The sequence below is a fragment of the Empidonax traillii genome, unplaced genomic scaffold, assembly GCF_003031625.1.
Source record: "Empidonax traillii isolate 1590-97213 ecotype Southwest subspecies unplaced genomic scaffold, ASM303162v1 scaffold1531:size105035, whole genome shotgun sequence".
NCBI classification, from domain to species: Eukaryota; Metazoa; Chordata; class Aves; order Passeriformes; family Tyrannidae; genus Empidonax; species Empidonax traillii.
In genome coordinates this window covers 46,716-63,179 of record NW_020956724.1, presented here as the reverse complement: position 1 = coordinate 63,179, position 16,464 = coordinate 46,716, and the positions used below count along the sequence as shown (strand labels likewise).

The following is a 16,464-nucleotide window of genomic DNA, read 5'->3' as shown; positions in this document are numbered from 1 at the left end:
GGGTACTGGGGCATCCCAGAGAATTTGGGGGGTTTCCCATGTCTGGTGTAACTCACGGGCTGGGGGGGCATCCGGCTGGGCTCTTGAGGGTCCCCAGGCTGGGGAGGCCACCCCCAGGGGGAAAGGGGGTGCTCTCCTCGTCCAGTGCCAGGGAGCGCAGGAGCTGTAGGGTGTTGGGGTGTAGCTCCCCTGGGTCCACTCCATGATCCCCCCTGTCGCTGTCTCCCCCTGAGTCACTGCTGGTGTCCCCGATATCTCCTCCGAGGTCCCCAATCCCAGGGTCCCCCCCTGCACCCCGGCCCTGCTCCAGCGAGCGGGCATAGAGCTCCAAGAAACTCCTGGGGGGCAGAGGTGGTGGGGACGTGGTGGGGGGAGAGTGAGGACACACTGGGGTGTCCAGGTCCGAGTTCCACTTGACCTGCATGTCCCTGCCCTCCCCATGTCCCCTCAAGATCCTCCATGCCACCCAATTCCCCTCATTCTGCCCCCCACTGCTCCCCCATGTCCCTCTCAAACCTGATCCCCCCCTTTGTCCCCGAAGGCCCCCCATGCGCCCCAAATCTTCCCATGCCTCCCCCCCTGTCCCCAATCCCCCTCACTGCCCCCACCTCCTCTATTTCCCCGAATGACTCCCGTTTCCCCCCATTGCCCCCCATTACCCTTCCAACCCCAATTCCCCCTCCTTCCCGCTCCCCCCGATTCCCCCCAGGACCCTGCTCAAGCCCCCTGCCCTGCACGCACCGCCGGGGCCGCCCGTCGCGGTCGGGAGGCAGCAGCGTCAGGGGGCCCGAGGGGCGCCGCAGCAGCGCCCGCAGCAGCCGGGGGTCCCCGTGGGGGAGCGGGCGGTGTCCCACGCGCAGCAGCCGCGTCCCGGGCCGCAGCCCCGCAGTCTCGGCGAACGAGAACCGCGTCACGGCCGTCACGACCCCCGAGGGGTCCACGCGGAACCCCCGGCGGCCCCCGGCCCCCCGTGGCAGCGCCAGCTCCCGCGCCTCGCACCCCCGCGTTACCGCCTGCAGGGGGGACACACCGGGTCAGAGGGGAAAGGGGATCCCGACAGAGCCCCCGGCACCTCTCCTCCCCGCATCCCAACCTGCAGGGGGGCATCGAGTCACGGGCGTTCGGGGATCTCTGGGGGGTGACCCAATATCAGTCCATGGGAAACCCAACACTGACCCCATGGGGCACCCTATGGACAATAGCCCTTTCTGAGCCCCACAGCACACCCACATAGCCCCCCACTGCACCCCCACATTGCCCTCCAAGCCTGACCCATTGCCCTCCCCACTGCCCCCCTTATTTCCCCCCCAGTTTGCCCCACCATCCCTGCCCCACCATCCCCCGCTCTCCCATTGCCCTCTGCCCCGCTCACCTGAAGCCTGGCCACCACCTGTGGGGCAACGCCATGGGGCAGCCGCAGCCCCAACCAGTCGCCCGCCCCATAGAAGATCTCAAGTCGCCCCTCGGCGAACCCCCAGCCCAGCACGTCCCGGCATGCGCAGCTGAACAGCACCCCAGGGGGGAGGGTGACTGTCCCCGGGTGGGGGGCAGCGTCCCCTGAGGGGAGGGCGGCCATACCCTCGTTACGTGGGGGTTCCCCTTGCTGTGGGGCGACCGTTCCTGAGTGGGTGGGGGGCTCCCCTGGGTGGGGGGGGAGCACCCTTGGGTTTAGGGGAAACTTCCCCGGCTGGGGGGCGATCGCCCGTGGGTGGAGGGCGACCGTCCCCTGGTCACGGGGCGGATTCCCTGGGTTGAGGCCGAGCCACGCGGATTGGTTGGTGACCACCCCGGCTGGCGCGGCGACCACCACCACCCTCTCCGCCGCTACCCCCAGCAGACACGGCACCTCGGCCCCCTCGGGCCCCCCCTGAGCGCGTGCCCCCCACACCAGTGCCCCCGCCACCGCCGCGCCTCCCGCACTCCCCGCGCTCCCCCGGCGGCGCGCCCCGAGGGCGGGCAGCCCCCGGGGGGGCGCAGGCAGCGGGGCTCCCCCGCCGTGGGCGCGCAGCAGCTCCTGCAGGTACTGGCGGCGGGTGCGCGCGGCCATGGCCCCCAGGCGGCCCCCCCGCGCCGCCGCGTTCTCCCCGTTGATGGCCTTGGCCAGCAGGAACGGGCGCAGCCCCGCGCCCCCCAAAAAGCGCTGCCCTGCCTCCAGCGCTGGCCCGAACGGGGGGGTCTCCTCTGGCCGCACCACCGCCACACTGCAGAGAGATCCCCGAGGGGAGGGGGGGGCGGTTAGGGACCCCAGAATGCGTGTGAGACCCCCAGGAACCTGGAGAGACTCCCAGAGCCCATGAGAGACACACGGAGCCCAGGAGGGACTCTCCTAGGGAACTCTGCCAGATCCCCAGGGTGCAGGACAGACCCTCAAGAACCAGGAGAGACCCCAAGGGATTGGGGGAGACTCCCAGGAATCCCAAGAGTCCTGTGACACACCCAGAGACCCTGGGAGAGACCCCAAGAGTGCATGTAAGCATTACAGGGCCCATGCTGGCCCCTCCAACCGTCATGCAAACCCCCAGACCCCATGCGAGCCCCCCAGGGCCCATGTGAGTCTCTCAAGAACCATGCATCACCCCCAAAGGACCAGGAGAGACCCCCACCGGTCCTTGAGAAGCTTCCCAGCCCTGCATGAGCCATTGGGGACCCCCAGACACCCCTGTATGAGCCTCACACCCTTCAGGAGCCCTTCGGGATCCCCAGACCCCCTGTACAATCTAAGACCCCAGCGCTAATCTGAGACCCTTGGAGACCTCCAGACCCTCTTTAGGACCTCCAAAACTCCCTGTATGAGCCTCCCAACCCCTGAGAGCCTTGGGGACCCCCGGCCCCACCTGTAGGCGGTGTGGGGGGTGCAGGGCTCGTGCACCCGCACCACGATGAAGATGTGCTGGAAGTGGCTGCGCAGGGCACGGGGGGAGAAGGGCCGTGCCCCTGGCTCCTGGAACACGATTGTCACGATGTCGTTCCCGATGTGCCGCTTCCTCAGCAGCTGGTGGGGAAAGGGGGGAGTCAGAGGCCCAAAACTGACCGGGGGGGCAGAGAGAGGGAGCCCCTACAGACTGCTGGGAACACCCAGCATCCCCTCAAAAACCTCTGGGACCTTCAGACCCCCCCAGCTGCCTTAGAACTTCCCAAACTCTTGTGGAATCCCCCCAGCTTCCTTCCAGGAATCCCCCCATTGCCCTGGGACTCCTGGACCTGCTGCCACTTAATGGACCTCCAGCCCATGACCCCAGGGACCCCTATGACCCACCCCTCCCCCATACCTGCTGAGGGTTGCAAGGGGTGAAGGGCGGCATGGGGACACCCCAGACCCTACAGACCCCCATGACCTCCCGCCATGATCCCCCCACAATCCCGTGTACCTGCTGGGGGTTGCGGGGGGTGAAGGGCAGCATGGTGCTCACGTGGAACATCACCTCGTAGCCATGGTACGTCGTGTACAGCGAGTGGGTCCCCGTGGAGTCAGCTGGGGGGGGCACGGCCTAAGCCCCTACTCTACCAGAGACCCCGTGGCTCCTCAAGGCCCCATGTCCCCAGGTCTCCCTGTATCCACATCTCCACATCCCCAGCCCCATGTCCTCCCCTATGTCCCCCATATCCCCATGTCCACCTATCCCCTTGCGTCCCCCGTGCCCTGTCCTCCCTGTCCCCACTAAGTCCCCATGTCCCTTCCCCCATGTCCTCATGTTCCTTGCATCCCCTGTGTCCCCATGTCCCTCTATCCCCACAGAACCATGTCCCCATCCCCGTGTGCCACGTCTCCCATGTCTACCCCATCCCTCCACATCCCCCCGTGTCCCCCCGTGTCCTCGTATCCCACCCTGTCCTCCCATGTGTCCCCGTGTCCCCATGTCCCGGATCTCACTGCGGGTGTCCAGCTGTGCCCGGTACCCCTCGAAGCCACGCAGCCTCACGCGGGTGCCCAGCAGAGCCAAGAACTCCTCGAAGGCAGGGCCGGGCCCCTCGTTGTTGTACATCTCCTCCTCAGAGCCCTGCCCCCCCCGGCAGTACAGCACCCCCACCTTGCGCTGCCGGCTCACCTGGCGGGGATGGGGGATGTGAGTTGGGCACAGGGAGTTCCCAGGGAGCGCACAGGGAACACACACAGATCCCTGAACACCCTCAACAGCCTCCCACGAACGCCTGCACTGGTGCAAAACCCATCCTTCTGCAAACTCCGTCCTCGTGCAAGGCCTGAACCCTTGCAAATCCCGCCCTGTGCATGACCTATCCTCGCCCTGCCCTCGTGTGAGCCTCAGGCCCGGTGCAACACAATCCTTGTGCAAGCCCCCCCAACACAAGCGCCCCCCCCCACAAAGCCTCCTCACTCAAGCCCCTCCTCTTGAGTGAGCCTCACCCCCTGCTCGTCCAGCTTGAGGAGGGTCTCCTGCACGGCGGGAGAGGGGGCAAGTCGCAGCCCCCCCACTGCCAGCCCGGGCAGCACCAGCTCCAGCAGCTTCCGGGGGGGGACCCCCCGCACCCCAGAGGGACGAGATCCAGGGGGCAGCGCCTCCTCCAGAACCGACCCCCGCAGTGTCCGTGGCTGGGGGGGATACAGGAAAGGTCAGGGTGGGGGTACCTTCATGGAACCCCTTCACTGCCCTCGGCCCCCCTGGGCACCTCTGAGGCCTCCCAGCCCCTGATGTTCCCCTGAAGCCCATGGGGATCACCTCATAGGGCTTTTGAGACCCCCAGGTCCCCCCACACCCCTGACTTTCACCCATCCCCCTGAACCTGAGCCACCCCCTCCGATCCCCTGAATCCACCCTAGAATGTCTGAACCCCCTCACCCCCTTGTACCCACCCATTCCTTCTGTGACCTCTGGGCCCCCTGATTCTCCTGGGCCCCTCAGCTCCCTCCCTCCCCCCTAAACACCCCCCAGCACCCCCCTCGTCACCTGGCAGGTGCGCAGGATGATCCTGTGCAGCACCTGGGCCCGAGGTCCCTCCTTCTCCTCCCGCCGCAGGGACACGGCCACAGGCCCCAGCCGAGGGTCCTCACCCAGCAGGTTCTGGTGCTCTGGGAGCGAGCCAGGAGGGTCGGGGAGCCATATGGCCTTTCCCAGCCCCCCTACAGCTCCCTGTGACCCCAGCCAGTGTCGCTGCCAGCAGATTCTGGTGCTCCGGGGGATCGGGGGGGAAGGACATCCCCCCCACACCAATTCCCCTGCCCCCCCTCACCTTTCCCATAGAAGTACTTGCGATAGTACTCGGCGCCGTCGTCGCTGTGCTCGATGGGGTGGGGGGGTCGCGCCCCCGCCGGGGGCTCCTCCAGCACTGCCACCGCTGCATTTGGCAGCTGCCCGGGCCCTGGGGGGCCGCGGGGGGAGCCCAGCCCTGGCTCCTGCTCCCCCCCCGTCTCGCAGCAGAAGCGGGGACAGCTCAGCACCAGGGCCTCAGGGTTGGAAGGAGCGCCGGGGGGCCCAGGGGGCTCCTCAGGCTCCAGGTGAGCCGCGGAAGCCCCCGAGGTGGGGCCCGGGTCAGCCGGGGGGGGCTCGGCCGGGTCGAAGAGGATGCTCTGCACGTCGTAGTGAGCGAGGAGGGGGTTCCAGGGGGGGCGGGGGAAAAAATCGGGGTCACCCCCGCCGGCCGCAAGTCCCAACAGCAGCAGAGGGTCGCGGAAGCGGGGGGACGTAGGGACGCCCCCCCCGGCCGCCTCCTCGTGGCTCTGGGTGCGGGCCCGGGGGTACAATATCCCCGGAGACCCCTTCCCCTCTGGGGACCCCCCAAGGGCCGCCTCGCTGCTGCTGCGCTGCATGGGGGCGGCTCCACCCGGCGATGTGGGCGGCAATGGGGTCCCCGCGGCCGCGCTGGGGGGTGCGGGGGTTGGGGGCAGCCGGGCCGAGGGGCCCCGCATCTTGCGGAGGAAGAGGTCGTCGGACTGCATGGCCCCCACACACACACACACTGTGTGTGTCCCCCCTCGGGACCCCCAGGGATCCCCCCGAAATTCCTTAGAACCCTTCTGACACTCCTTAGGACCCCTCTATTCCCCCCTGAGACCCCCAGGGACTATCTAGGATCCCCCTGAGACCCCCCGGGACACCCCTGATCCCCCCTAGGGAACACCCCCGTGACCCTCAGGAATCCCGAGGGACTCTCAGGGACTCTTTAGGACCCTACTGGGAGGGTCTGGCACCTCTCCAGCCACCCAGCCCCCTCCCCGGTTATAGCGGAGACCGGCACCCAGGGATTTTGCAGTGGAAGCGTGGGAACGGAGCCCATGCCCCGATTGGTTGCCCGGGAATTCCCGCGTGCGGAGGCCCCGCCCCTTTTCCCACGCGCCCCTTCCCGGGTCTGCGTCAATGGGGGCAACCCGGGGGCTCGGGGGGACTTCGGCCGCGGCGCTCTCTGCGGCTGGGGGGAGACGGCGGCACCTGGGGAGGGACGGGGAGTCAGTGGGGTCTCGGGGGTGCTCCTTATCCCTCCACGCCCCATCCTCGTGTCCCTCTGTCCCTCCGTGTCTGTCCCTCCATCCCCAGTCAACCCACAGCCCCCTTTGTCCTCCCCGCCTCGCCCACTCCGCTGCAGGGACCCCAAAACAGCGCTGGGGGGGAGGGGGGGGTGTCCCCTGGGACCCCCACGGACACCGAGGTCCCTCCTTCGCCTGGGTCCCGGCCTGCCCCTCCGTGCCCCCCCTCGGCTCCGTGGGGTCTGGGGGGGCTCGGTGGGAAGTTGCGGAGCTGGGGGGGGCTCGAGGCGGGGGCCGGACGCGCCGCCGCCGGCGGTTTCCTGCTTTACAGGAAGTGTCAGCCGCTGACGATCCCCCAAGAGCTGTCCCCAAGTGCTCCCCCCAGGCCCCCTCACTGATCCCCATCCCCGGGGGGTCCCCCCCAGCTCCAGCGACCTCACCCAGGATGGGCCCCCGCTCCTGACCTTGTCCCCGGTGTGAACTCGGGCGTCCGGGTCCCCCCCCACACAACTTCCCTCCTCCGGCTGCAGGACCCGGCGTCCGGCCCCCCTCAAAGGAAACGGCGTCCGGCTCCCCCGACTCCCCCCGGGCGCCCTGGCCCCTCCCCGCCGCCCCCCCTCCGCGACCTGGCTGTTAAAACACGATTAACGACGTTAATCTGGGGGAGCGGGGGGCCGGGGTGTGACGCTCCCCCCCACAGGTACAGGTGACTCAGGGCCGGGCAGGGACTCAGGTGTCCGGGGCGGGGGGGAGACACGACAGCCGGGTGTCCCCACCCCTCCTGGGACCCCCCGGGACACCCCGCCTCCCCCCCCTCCCGCGTCGTGAGTTCCCCAGAGGCGCGAGGGGCGACGGAAATCGTGGCTCCGGGCAAAGGTCTCCCAGAGGGGTCAGTGGGGGGTCGCAGGGGGGTTTAGGGGCTCACACCGGGGTGGGGAATGCACTTTCCAACAACCCCCCCGTGCCAAACCTTCGTGCGAACCTCCCCGCCTCGCTCACTCCTACCTCCGGCCCCTCGTGTCCCTGTCACCCTCCGGGGGGTGTCCCACGCTGCCGGGGGTCCCAGGTGTCCGAGAGGGTCCCAGGTGGGCTGTACCCCCCGCTCGCACGGGCTAGAGCGGCTCGAGGGACCACGGGCAGCCGCGCTTCACACCCCCTCCCTCCCCCCCCGTCCTTCCCCTCCGCCGCTTCCTCCCGCCACAGTGAGTCCGGGGGGGTCCAGGGAGGCTCCGGCGGCCCGGGGCACCCACCAGGCCCCCAACCCCTTTCTGCAACCCTTCCCAACTTGGGCAGCCCAGGTGTTCGGTGCCCCCGCTCCGCGATGCCCTCCCCCCCCCCTCCCCCCCAGCGCGGCGGGAAAACGACAAAAACGACTTTTTGAACCGTTATCAGGTTTTATTTATTAATTTACTTGTACCAACCCCCTCATACCAACAAAACCCCATCGAGAACGAGCAAAACCGAGAGTCCAGCCTTCCCCAGGATCCCCCCCTCCACCGAAATGTCCCAGAGCCCCTGTCAGAGATCAGGTGCCCCCAAATCTCACCACAGGGCTGTACACCCCTAGCCCCCCCAGTTATGGGGCACGACAAGCCCCCCTCCAAGCCCCCTGGGGCTCCTTAGTTATGGGGCAGGACCCCCAAGTTTCCCACTACGGGGCAGCACCCTCTAGTGTCCCTCAAAACACTCCAGTTATACCACTGCCCCCCCCAAGACCCCCCTGTTCTGGGGCCGCCCCACCCCCCACTCTCCTCCCGAGGGGGTCTCCCCTGGTCGATGGTCCTCAGGGCCCCCCTCTCACCCCCTGAGGAGAGTCCCTGGTGGCTGGGGTCTTCCCGGGGGACTGGTGGGGGCTCAGGGCCATGCATAGGCTGCTGGGACCCTCATCCTGGGGGGGTGTTGCAGGGGGGTTGCCAGGCAGGACCTCCCCCTCTGCGCCAGCTGCCAGGGGGCTGTCTGGGGCTGGGGGGATGGCGAGGGTCAGGGGGACCCCAGCACCACCACCAGCTCCCCCGGGGCTCCCTTCCCTCAGCCCCTGTGCCTCCCCCAGCCCCCCCCACCCACCGGGGTGCCCCCCCACCGCGGGGGGGCCGCAGCACAGATGCTCCCGGTCGGCAGCGGTGACGATGCCGCTGGTGCTGCTCCGGAGCTCTGGGGGGGAGGGGGGCACAGGGGGCTTTAGTTGGGGGAGGGACACATCCCGGAGAGGGCCCGAGGCCCAGGGCGGGTCCCAGGGCTGCTCACCCCCCATGTTGTCCATGTCCAGCTGTGGTAGCAACTCCTGTGGGGGTACACACGCACAGGGCGTTGTGGGGGGCACAGGGGGGTCCCGAGCCCAGGGGACGTCCCTGTACCCCCCCCACTCACCGAGAGCTGGTTGAAGCCGCAGAGCTGGGGGGGGGTCGCACGCGGCCACCGGAGCACCGAGAGCTCCAGACCCCCCCCAGGGAGTCTGGGGGGGAGAAATGAAGGCGGGGTACGAGAAGACCCTAACTCCTCATTCTCCCCCAGCCCTCCCCGGGGTACCATAAACCCACAGGGTGCTCCTCCAGCCTCCAAAATACCCCGCGGGTGACCCCGAAACCCCTCTTATGGCCCTCAGGAGCTCCACCCCCAGCCCCTGGGGACCCTCAATGTTCCTCGCCCTGCCCCAAACCCATCATTGCCCCCCCAACACCCCAGAAATGGTCACAGCCCCCCACCCAAGCTCTTACAGCCCCCCCCCAGCTGTCCCCCACCCTCACACGCTTTTGTCACACCCCGAATCCACCTCGGGTGGTGGTCCCCCTCCCCAGGCCCCCCCAGGACCAAGTCACTGCCCTTCAAGAGAGGCCACACAGCTCCCCTGCCCCTCCCCGATCCCCCTCCCCCAAACTCACCCGGGAGGCCCGTCCCCCTCCTCAGGGCTGCGGGGGGGCAGCAGAGCGGCCGCCCCCCCCTCGGGGTCACCCTGGGTGTCCCCCCGGTCGAGCTGCGCGTGGAGCCGGAAGGTCACGGCCTTGACAGCCCCGAAAAACGCGGCCACGACCCCGCAGTACAGAGCGGCCACAGCGGGGGTGGGCGGCAGCGCCTGAAAACGGAAGGGTCAGGTCCCCCAGGACCACACCCGACCCCAGTGGAGCCCGAGGGTCCCCAAAGCTCCTTCCCGGCCCCTCTCCCGCACCGAGTAGAGCCCGAGGGGCAGCCCGAGCAGGAACAGCCACACGTAGAGCCGGACGCAGTTGGCGAAGGCGCCGAGCTGCGGGTCCAGGAAGCAGCCGCCGGTCAGCGAGGCCCAAACGCCCTGGCGGAGCACCTGCAGCGCCGCCGCCCCCGCCATGGCGGCCCCGGGGCCTCCCGGGGGGATCCCCGGAGCCCCCCGGGAGCCCCAGGCCCGTCACCGCTTCCGGCTGCTCCCCGGCGCCGCCGGCAAGCGAGAATGACGTCATGGGACGCCTTACCCGGCGCGACGGGCGGAGCAAAAGGGGAGGACACGTCCCCTCCTGCGCTCGTGGCGGGAACGGTCGCGCGCCCGGGGAGGGCGGGGCCGTTGAGCGGTGGGCGGGGCCAAGCCCCGCTGGTCCCCCGCGGGCCGGGACGGTGAGGGCGCCCTCCAGCGGCGGCACTGACCCCGGGGCCAGGGGGCGTCCCCGCGTAGTGGGACACACATACACGCACACACGGGACCCCCCGGTACCCGGGTCCGTCTCCCCATCGCCGGCCCCGCCGCTCCCCCCGGTTCAGCCTCACGGTGTCCCGCGGGGTCGCAGCGCCTTCCCCCTGCCCGGTCCGGGGGTCCCGGGGAGTCCCGGGGGGTCCCGAGGTCGGGGTTGCGCCCCTCCCCCGCCGGCCCCTCGTCCGGTCCCCCCCAACCCCCGCGGCGTCCGGTGCCCCCGGCCCGCCCCGTCCGGCGCTGGTTCCTTTTCCTTTGTCCCGGTGACAATGTCCCGGCTCCGCCTTCCCGGGGCCGCCTCAGCCAGCGCGGGGAACCGCCGGACCCCCGGGAGCCCAGACCGGCCGGGCCGCCCCCTGCCCCCCCCGGGGACGCCGCCGGACGCCGCTTCCTCCCCCCTCCGGGCCGCGGGAGCTCCGGCGGGACCAGGCGGGGACGGGACGGGGCGCGGGGGGGCCCCGGGGGAAGGGACGGGGCGGAGGGGATCGGGCAGGGGGGTGAGGGGGGCCAGGGTGGGGGCAGAGGGACCCTGGGGCCGACAGAGTCTTGTAGCGGACGGGAGGAGGTTTAGGGACCCCCGGGGACCTGTAGGGACCCAGAGGAGCAACAGGGATCACAGGGATCCCCAGGGAGCTATAGGGACTCCAAGAACCCCCAGGGATCCCCCGGAGCCACAGGGACCTACAGGAGCAACAGGGACCACAAGGATCCCTAGGAGCCACGGGGACCACCGGGCACCCTTAGGGACCCCCCAGGATCCTACAGGTGCTATAGGAACCCACAGGGACCCCTGGAAGCTACAGGGACCCAGGGACCAATAAGGGACCTATAGGAGCTGTAAGGGACCATAGGAACTGAAATAAGGTGTGGAGACCTCCTGGGACCCCCTGGGACCCATAGCCCTCCTCAGACACCCATAGGAATCCCCAGACCCCCATAGCCCCCCTGGTGCCCCAGTGGGACTCCTAGAGCTGTCAGATCTTACAGGCAGCACCTGTAGGGCCCAGGTGACCCAAGTGACCCCCAGGAGCTAAAGGGGCCCCATGGGGTCCCCTGGGCACCCATAGACCCCCTCGGCACCCATAGCACCCCCAGGAACACATAGGACCCCCTAGACACCTCTAGGACTCCCCAAGGAACCTGTGGGCTCCCCCAAGCAGTTGTAGGACCCCCCAGCCCCCCGTAGGACCCACAGGCCCCCCCAGCGCCATCAGCGGGGGCAGGGGCGGGGGGGGAGCACCCCATGGAGTGGGGCCAGGCACCCCCCTCCCCGTCTCCCCCGGGGGAGTCCCGCTCTCCCTCACCCCCCCTCTCCTCCCTCTTCCCAGGAGGGTCCCGCTCCCCTTTCCCTCCCTCCCCGGGAGGGTCCCGCTCCCCGTCTCCATCCCCAGTCGGGTCCCGCTCCCCTTCGCCCCCGGGGGGATCCCGCTCCCCCTCGCCCTCCTCCCCGGGCGGGTCACGGTCCCCGTCGCCCCCAGGGGGGTGGGAGCCGGAGCGGGCCGCGTTCGGGGAGCTGCGGCTGGAGGAGGTGATCGGAGCCGGGGGCTTCGGCCGCGTGTTCCGGGGCACGTGGCGGGGGCAGGTGGTGGCGGTGAAGGCGGCGCGAGGGGACGCGGGGGCGGCGGGGGCCGCGAGCCTGCGGCGGGAGGCGCGGCTGTACGCGCGCCTGCGACACCCCAACGTGGTGGCCCTGCGGGCCGTGTGCCTCGAGCCTCCCCACCTGTGCCTGGTCATGGAGTTCGCGGCGGGGGGGCCGCTGTCGCGGGCGCTGGCGGGGCGCAGGGTCCCCCCCGCCGTGCTGCTGGACTGGGCGCGCCAGGTGGCCCGGGGGATGCGGTACTTGCACGCCGGGACCCCCGTGCCCCTCATCCACCGGGACCTCAAGTCCAGCAATGGTGAGTGGGGGGACGCCGGGGGAGACTCCTGTGGGTACTCCTGGTGATGGGGTTATGGGATGTGGGGTGCAGTGTGGGTTGAGGGTCCCAGTTACTGGGATGCTCAGGGTGGGGGGTCGCAGAGGTTCGGGTCCCCAGGGTGGGGTCTCAGTCCCCAGGGTGGGGAATCCCTGACACTGGGGTCCCGAGGGTCAGGGGTTCTGGAGGCCAAGGTCCCTGGAGTGGGTGTCCTGCACTGGGGTTCCCAGACTTGGGGGGCACTGGTTTCTGATATCCCCAGGGTGGGGATCTGAGACACGAGGGTCCTGGGGTGGGGGGTCTCTGACATGAGTGTCCCCAGTGTGTGTGTGGGGGGGTCACAGACGCAGAGGTTCCCCGGGTGGAGGGGGTCCCTGGTTGGGTGGTCCCTGACCTCTGGCCCCCCCAGTGCTCCTGGTGCAGCTGGTTTTGGGGGTCAGTGGTTGGGGGTCCCAGGTTGGGGGTCCCTGTGGGATCCCTGACCCCCGCCCCCCCCAGTGCTGCTGGCGCAGCCAGTTGTGGGGGACGACGTGAGTGGGAAAACACTGAAAATAACCGACTTCGGCCTTGCCCGTGAGTGGCAGCGAACAACCAAGATGAGTGCAGCAGGAACCTACGCCTGGATGGCCCCCGAGGTCATCCGGGCATCCACCTTCTCCAAGGGCAGCGATGTCTGGAGGTGGGAAAGGGCTGGGAGGGTCCAGAGGACACTTAGGGGATCTGGGAGGGTGGGAACCCACCCCTGAGCTCTGGGCTGGGCTGTGGTTTGGAGTGCCTGGACCCCTGGATGCCTGGGTGGGGGGTTTAGGGGTACATGGACTTCTTGTGTTCCTGGAGCAGCAGTTTGTGGGGTGTCTGGGTGGGGGGTTATAGGGCACCTAGACACCTGGGTCCATGGAGGAGCATAAGGAGATCCAGGGGGGTCCCCGTGGGTTTGGGGGTGTCCCAGTGGCTCTCCATGTGTTTGACTCCCCTTGCCTCCCCAGTTACGGGGTGCTGCTGTGGGAGCTGCTGACAGGGGAGGTGCCGTACCGGGGCATCGATGGCCTGGCCGTGGCCTATGGGGTGGCTGTGAATAAATTGACCTTGCCCATCCCCTCCACCTGCCCCCCACCCTTCGCCCAGCTCATGGCAGGTACAGGGGGACTGGGGACTGGGGGCTGGGGGAGACCTGGGGGCTCGGGGAGGCCAGGTGGGACAGGGGGTGGAGTGACACAGGGGGCTGGGTCCCCATCCTGCCCACCTGCCCTTCGCCCAGGTCATGGCAGATACAGGGCAGGGGCAGGGGGGCTGGGAGGGTTCAGGGGGGCCGGGGGGGGTGGGTCAGGCAGCTCAGAGGGGTTGAGAGATTCTGGATATTGGGGTGCTCAGGGGTTTGGGGGTGCCTGGATTGCTGAAGAGAGGGACCAGGGGATACCTGAGTCCCCTGGCGGATGTTGGAGTCCCCCACAAGCACCCCTAGACCGTGGTTCCCCCCTTAGCCTGCTGGGAGCAGGACCCCCACCGGCGACCGGGCTTCGGGGCAATCCTGCGGCGCCTGGGGGGGCTGGAGCCGGCGGGGCTGGGGCCCCCCGAGTCCTTCCACTCCCTGCAGGAGTCCTGGCGCCGTGAGATCCAGGGGCTCTTCGACGAGCTGCGGGCACGTGAGAAGGTGGGACCCCCAACACTCGGGACACCCCTGGGACACCCCCAACACCCCTAGACCTCCCTGGACCCTCTGAACAATCAGGATCCATGGCAAACACCTGGAGATCCCCTGGGACACTTGGGACCCCCATGCAACCCCCTGAAACTCTGCAGCAGGGCCCGGCCCTGCCCTGGTGCTGCTCGTGGCTGGTCCTCGTCCCTGGGACCTCCTTGTTCCTGTGACCCTGATGACCCCCGTAACCCTGTTGACCCCCCAAGGAGTTGGGAGGAGGCTGTGGCCAGGGCCTAGTGTTCCCAGGCTGCCCGTGTCCCCTCATGTCCCCTCTCCAGTGTCCCCAGTGACCCCAATATCCCCCATGACACCATGTGCCCCCCATGACCCCCGTCCCCCCCAGGAGCTGCGGAGCCGGGAGGAGGCTGTGGCCAAGGCGTCCCGGGCCCAACGCTCCCAGGCCGAGGCGCTGCGGCAGCGCGAGGCTGCCGTGGCCCGGCGGGAGCTGGAGGTGCTGGAGCGGGAGCTGAGCCTGATGCTCCGTGGGCCCCCCCGGCCCCCCCCGGCCCCCAAGCGACGCCGACCCCCCTTTCGGCGGCCGCGGCGGCCTGCGGACCTCATTGGCATGCCCCAGGGTACGGGGAGGGGGAGCAGGGGCTGGGGGCTTTGGGGATCTAGGGGTTTTGGGAGTTGGGGACTTTATGGATGCTGGGGTGGCTCTAGGGGGATTGGAGGGGCAGTGGGCTGTTTGAGCTGGGGGAGTTGGAAGGGCTTTGGGGTTCAGGCACTTTGGGGGGAGTTTAGGGCCCTGGGAGTTTTGGGGGCCTGGAGGGTGTCTGGGGGGCTGTTGGTGTTTGCTTGGGGGTTTTGGCAGGGTTCAAGGGCTCTGCTGACCCCAGTGCCCCCCCAGACTTCAAGCATCGCCTGACGGTCCAGGCTGCGCCGGGAGGGGACCCACGGAGCCATGACCCTGAGGACGGGCCGGGGGGGTCCCCCCCTTTCCCCCGCCTGCGCGCCATCCAGCGTGAGTGATGTCATCATGGGGGGGTGGAAGGTGATTCTGGTGACATCACACCTCCTGGTGATGTCACCCCGGGTGACATCCCCCCTCTATTCCCAGTGGAGCCAGAGGAGGAGGAGGAGCTGCCGCGGGGGCGTGGGGGCAAGAGCAATGCCCCCAACGGCAGGTGGGTCCATGGGGAGATTGGGAGGGGGTCAAGGGGGTCCCATCCCCCTCTAGACACCTGGAACCCCCCCTGGACACCTGGGCTTCCCCCCACAGGCGGCGGCTGCGCCCGGATGAGACCACCTGGTACCTGGACACGGACGAGCTGAGCCCCGGGGATGCATCCCCCAATGGTGAGTCCAGGGGTCCTGGGGGTCCTGTCCCTGCCCCCCCTCACACTGACCCCCACTGTGTCCTCCAGGTGAGGCTGGGCCCCCCGAGGCTGAGGAGGGCCGGGGGTCTCGGGGGGGGACCCCGCGGCTGCTGCGGCGGGCACTGCTGAGGGGCTCGGCCCTGCTGGCGTCCCTGGGGCTGGGCCGTGACCTGGCCCCTCCCGAGCCCCCCCGCAGCCCCCCACCCTCCCCCAGCCTTCTACGCCTCTCGCCCCGCTGGCGGGATCGGACCGTGGGGTCCCCAGAGCTGAGCTCACCTGGAACCCCCGAGCTGGGTCGTGCCTGGACCCCCGCGTCCCCAGATCCCAGTGGAGCCCGGACCCCTGGGACCCCCAGGACCCCTGAGCCAGGGCAAGCCCAGATTCCTGGGTCCCCAGATCCCAGCGGAGTCCGGACCCCTGGGACCCCTGAGCAGGGGCGAGCCCGGACTCCCAAAACCCTGGAGCTGAACTGGTCCTGGACCCCTGAGCAAGGGGGAGCCAGGACCCCTGGGACCCCTGAGCTGCGTCACCCCGGGACCCCCGGGACCCCCGGGACCCCTGAGCCAGGTTGTGGCCGGAGCCCCGGAACCCCCGAGCTGGGCCGTGCCCGGACACCCAGGACCCTTGAGCTGGGGCTGCCGCCATCCCCGCGGGGTGCCAGGAGACCCCGGGAGTTGAGCCCAGGTGCCAGGACCCCCGAGTGGGGTAAGTGGGACTAGGGGCAAGGGACACTTGGCAGGTCGGAGGGGCAGATTTGGGGTGGTTGGGACAGCCATGGGGGGCTGTGGAGCAGCTCTGGAGCTCTGTGGGGCAGGAGGGGGTGGTCACGGGCCCCTTGGGGCAGTTCTGGGGCTCTGGGGGTGCTCAGAGGTGCCGTAGGGCATTTTTATGGGTTGTGGAGGTGTTTTGGGTGGGCCAGGGGGCATCGGGGATCCTACGCCCGCCTCAAGCCCCCCTTCTCCGGCAGGCCCCGCCCGACCCCGCCCCTCACCCCTCCGCCCCCGCATCGACCCCTGGAGCTTCGTGTCCGCAGGACAGCGCCGGGCTCCGCCCCCCGCCGGGCCCCGCCCCCACGATCCCTTCACCGACCAATGAGCGCCCGCGACGCGCCTGAACCCGCCCCCGCCGCCCTCCAGTGACCAATGAGCGGCCGCGACGAGCAGGAGGGCGCTGCCGCAAGCCCCGACGCACCGCGAGGCGCCGTCCCCGCGGGGTCGTGATGGACAGCTGGCAGTGGCGGAAGCCCCGCCCGCCCAGGGGCCTTATTGGTCAAAGTAAAGGGCATTACCAGAGCTCCGCCCCCTGAGGGGCGGGGCCACAACGGCAGGAAAAAAACACGCCCTCTTCGGGCAAACAGGAAGCCCCGCCCTTCGGCGGAGGCCCCGCCCTCGGGCGGTTCCGACACTGGACGGGGGTCCGGGGCGGGCGTGGGGGGGAACCGTGACCAAATAAACTCCCGAGAC

At 69.6% G+C, this 16,464-nt stretch overlaps 3 protein-coding genes across 3 annotated transcripts in view; 1 reads left to right on the top strand and 2 right to left on the bottom strand.

Moving 5' to 3' along the window:
- SIPA1 (signal-induced proliferation-associated 1) overlaps positions 1 to 5,893 on the bottom strand; it is an 8,606-nt gene extending 2,713 nt beyond the window's left edge. Inside the window, exons 1-9 of the mRNA XM_027907724.1 lie at positions 5,188 to 5,893; positions 4,905 to 5,026; positions 4,364 to 4,549; positions 3,872 to 4,046; positions 3,369 to 3,472; positions 2,835 to 2,992; positions 1,373 to 2,201; positions 742 to 1,013; positions 57 to 338 (exon numbers count right to left, since the gene is read on the bottom strand). Of these exons, the coding sequence (XP_027763525.1) occupies positions 57 to 338; positions 742 to 1,013; positions 1,373 to 2,201; positions 2,835 to 2,992; positions 3,369 to 3,472; positions 3,872 to 4,046; positions 4,364 to 4,549; positions 4,905 to 5,026; positions 5,188 to 5,893 (2,834 nt within the window). The remainder of the gene's footprint in view (positions 1 to 56; positions 339 to 741; positions 1,014 to 1,372; positions 2,202 to 2,834; positions 2,993 to 3,368; positions 3,473 to 3,871; positions 4,047 to 4,363; positions 4,550 to 4,904; positions 5,027 to 5,187) is intronic.
- Positions 5,894 to 8,201: 2,308 nt separating this feature from the next.
- On the bottom strand, positions 8,202 to 10,960 carry LOC114070365 (pecanex-like protein 3). The gene is made up of 6 exons (XM_027907723.1): positions 10,949 to 10,960; positions 9,582 to 9,787; positions 9,298 to 9,488; positions 8,786 to 8,870; positions 8,483 to 8,699; positions 8,202 to 8,380 (listed from the first exon to the last, which is right to left on the bottom strand). The coding sequence occupies exons 2-6, from the start codon at positions 9,735 to 9,737 to the stop codon at positions 8,202 to 8,204; spliced, it is 828 nt and encodes a 275-aa protein (XP_027763524.1). The 5' UTR covers positions 9,738 to 9,787; positions 10,949 to 10,960.
- A 353-nt stretch (positions 10,961 to 11,313) lies between these two features.
- MAP3K11 (mitogen-activated protein kinase kinase kinase 11) lies at positions 11,314 to 16,464 on the top strand. Its single transcript, XM_027907722.1, has 10 exons — positions 11,314 to 11,965; positions 12,482 to 12,662; positions 12,970 to 13,118; positions 13,465 to 13,634; positions 14,026 to 14,257; positions 14,533 to 14,646; positions 14,743 to 14,809; positions 14,905 to 14,981; positions 15,050 to 15,706; positions 15,969 to 16,464. Exons 1-10 carry the CDS (start codon positions 11,314 to 11,316, stop codon positions 16,094 to 16,096), a joined length of 2,427 nt encoding a protein of 808 aa, XP_027763523.1. The 3' UTR covers positions 16,097 to 16,464.

Bases quoted from the DNA above. Each gene is read 5' to 3' on its own strand.
- LOC114070365 (XM_027907723.1), bottom strand. From the start codon at position 9,737: ATGGCGGGGGCGGCGGCGCTGCAGGTGCTCCGCCAGGGCGTTTGGGCC. The intron at 9,489-9,581 runs GTGCGGGAGAGG...TTCCGTTTTCAG, and splicing joins TGCCCCTCGGGCTCTACTCG to GCGCTGCCGCCCACCCCCGC. The intron at 8,871-9,297 runs GTGAGTTTGGGG...TCTCCCCCCCAG, and splicing joins GAGGGGGACGGGCCTCCCGG to ACTCCCTGGGGGGGGTCTGG.
- MAP3K11 (XM_027907722.1), top strand. From the start codon at position 11,314: ATGGAGTGGGGCCAGGCACCCCCCTCCCCGTCTCCCCCGGGGGAGTCC. The intron at 11,966-12,481 runs GTGAGTGGGGGG...CGCCCCCCCCAG, and splicing joins GGACCTCAAGTCCAGCAATG to TGCTGCTGGCGCAGCCAGTT. The intron at 14,982-15,049 runs GTGAGTCCAGGG...TGTGTCCTCCAG, and splicing joins CGGGGATGCATCCCCCAATG to GTGAGGCTGGGCCCCCCGAG.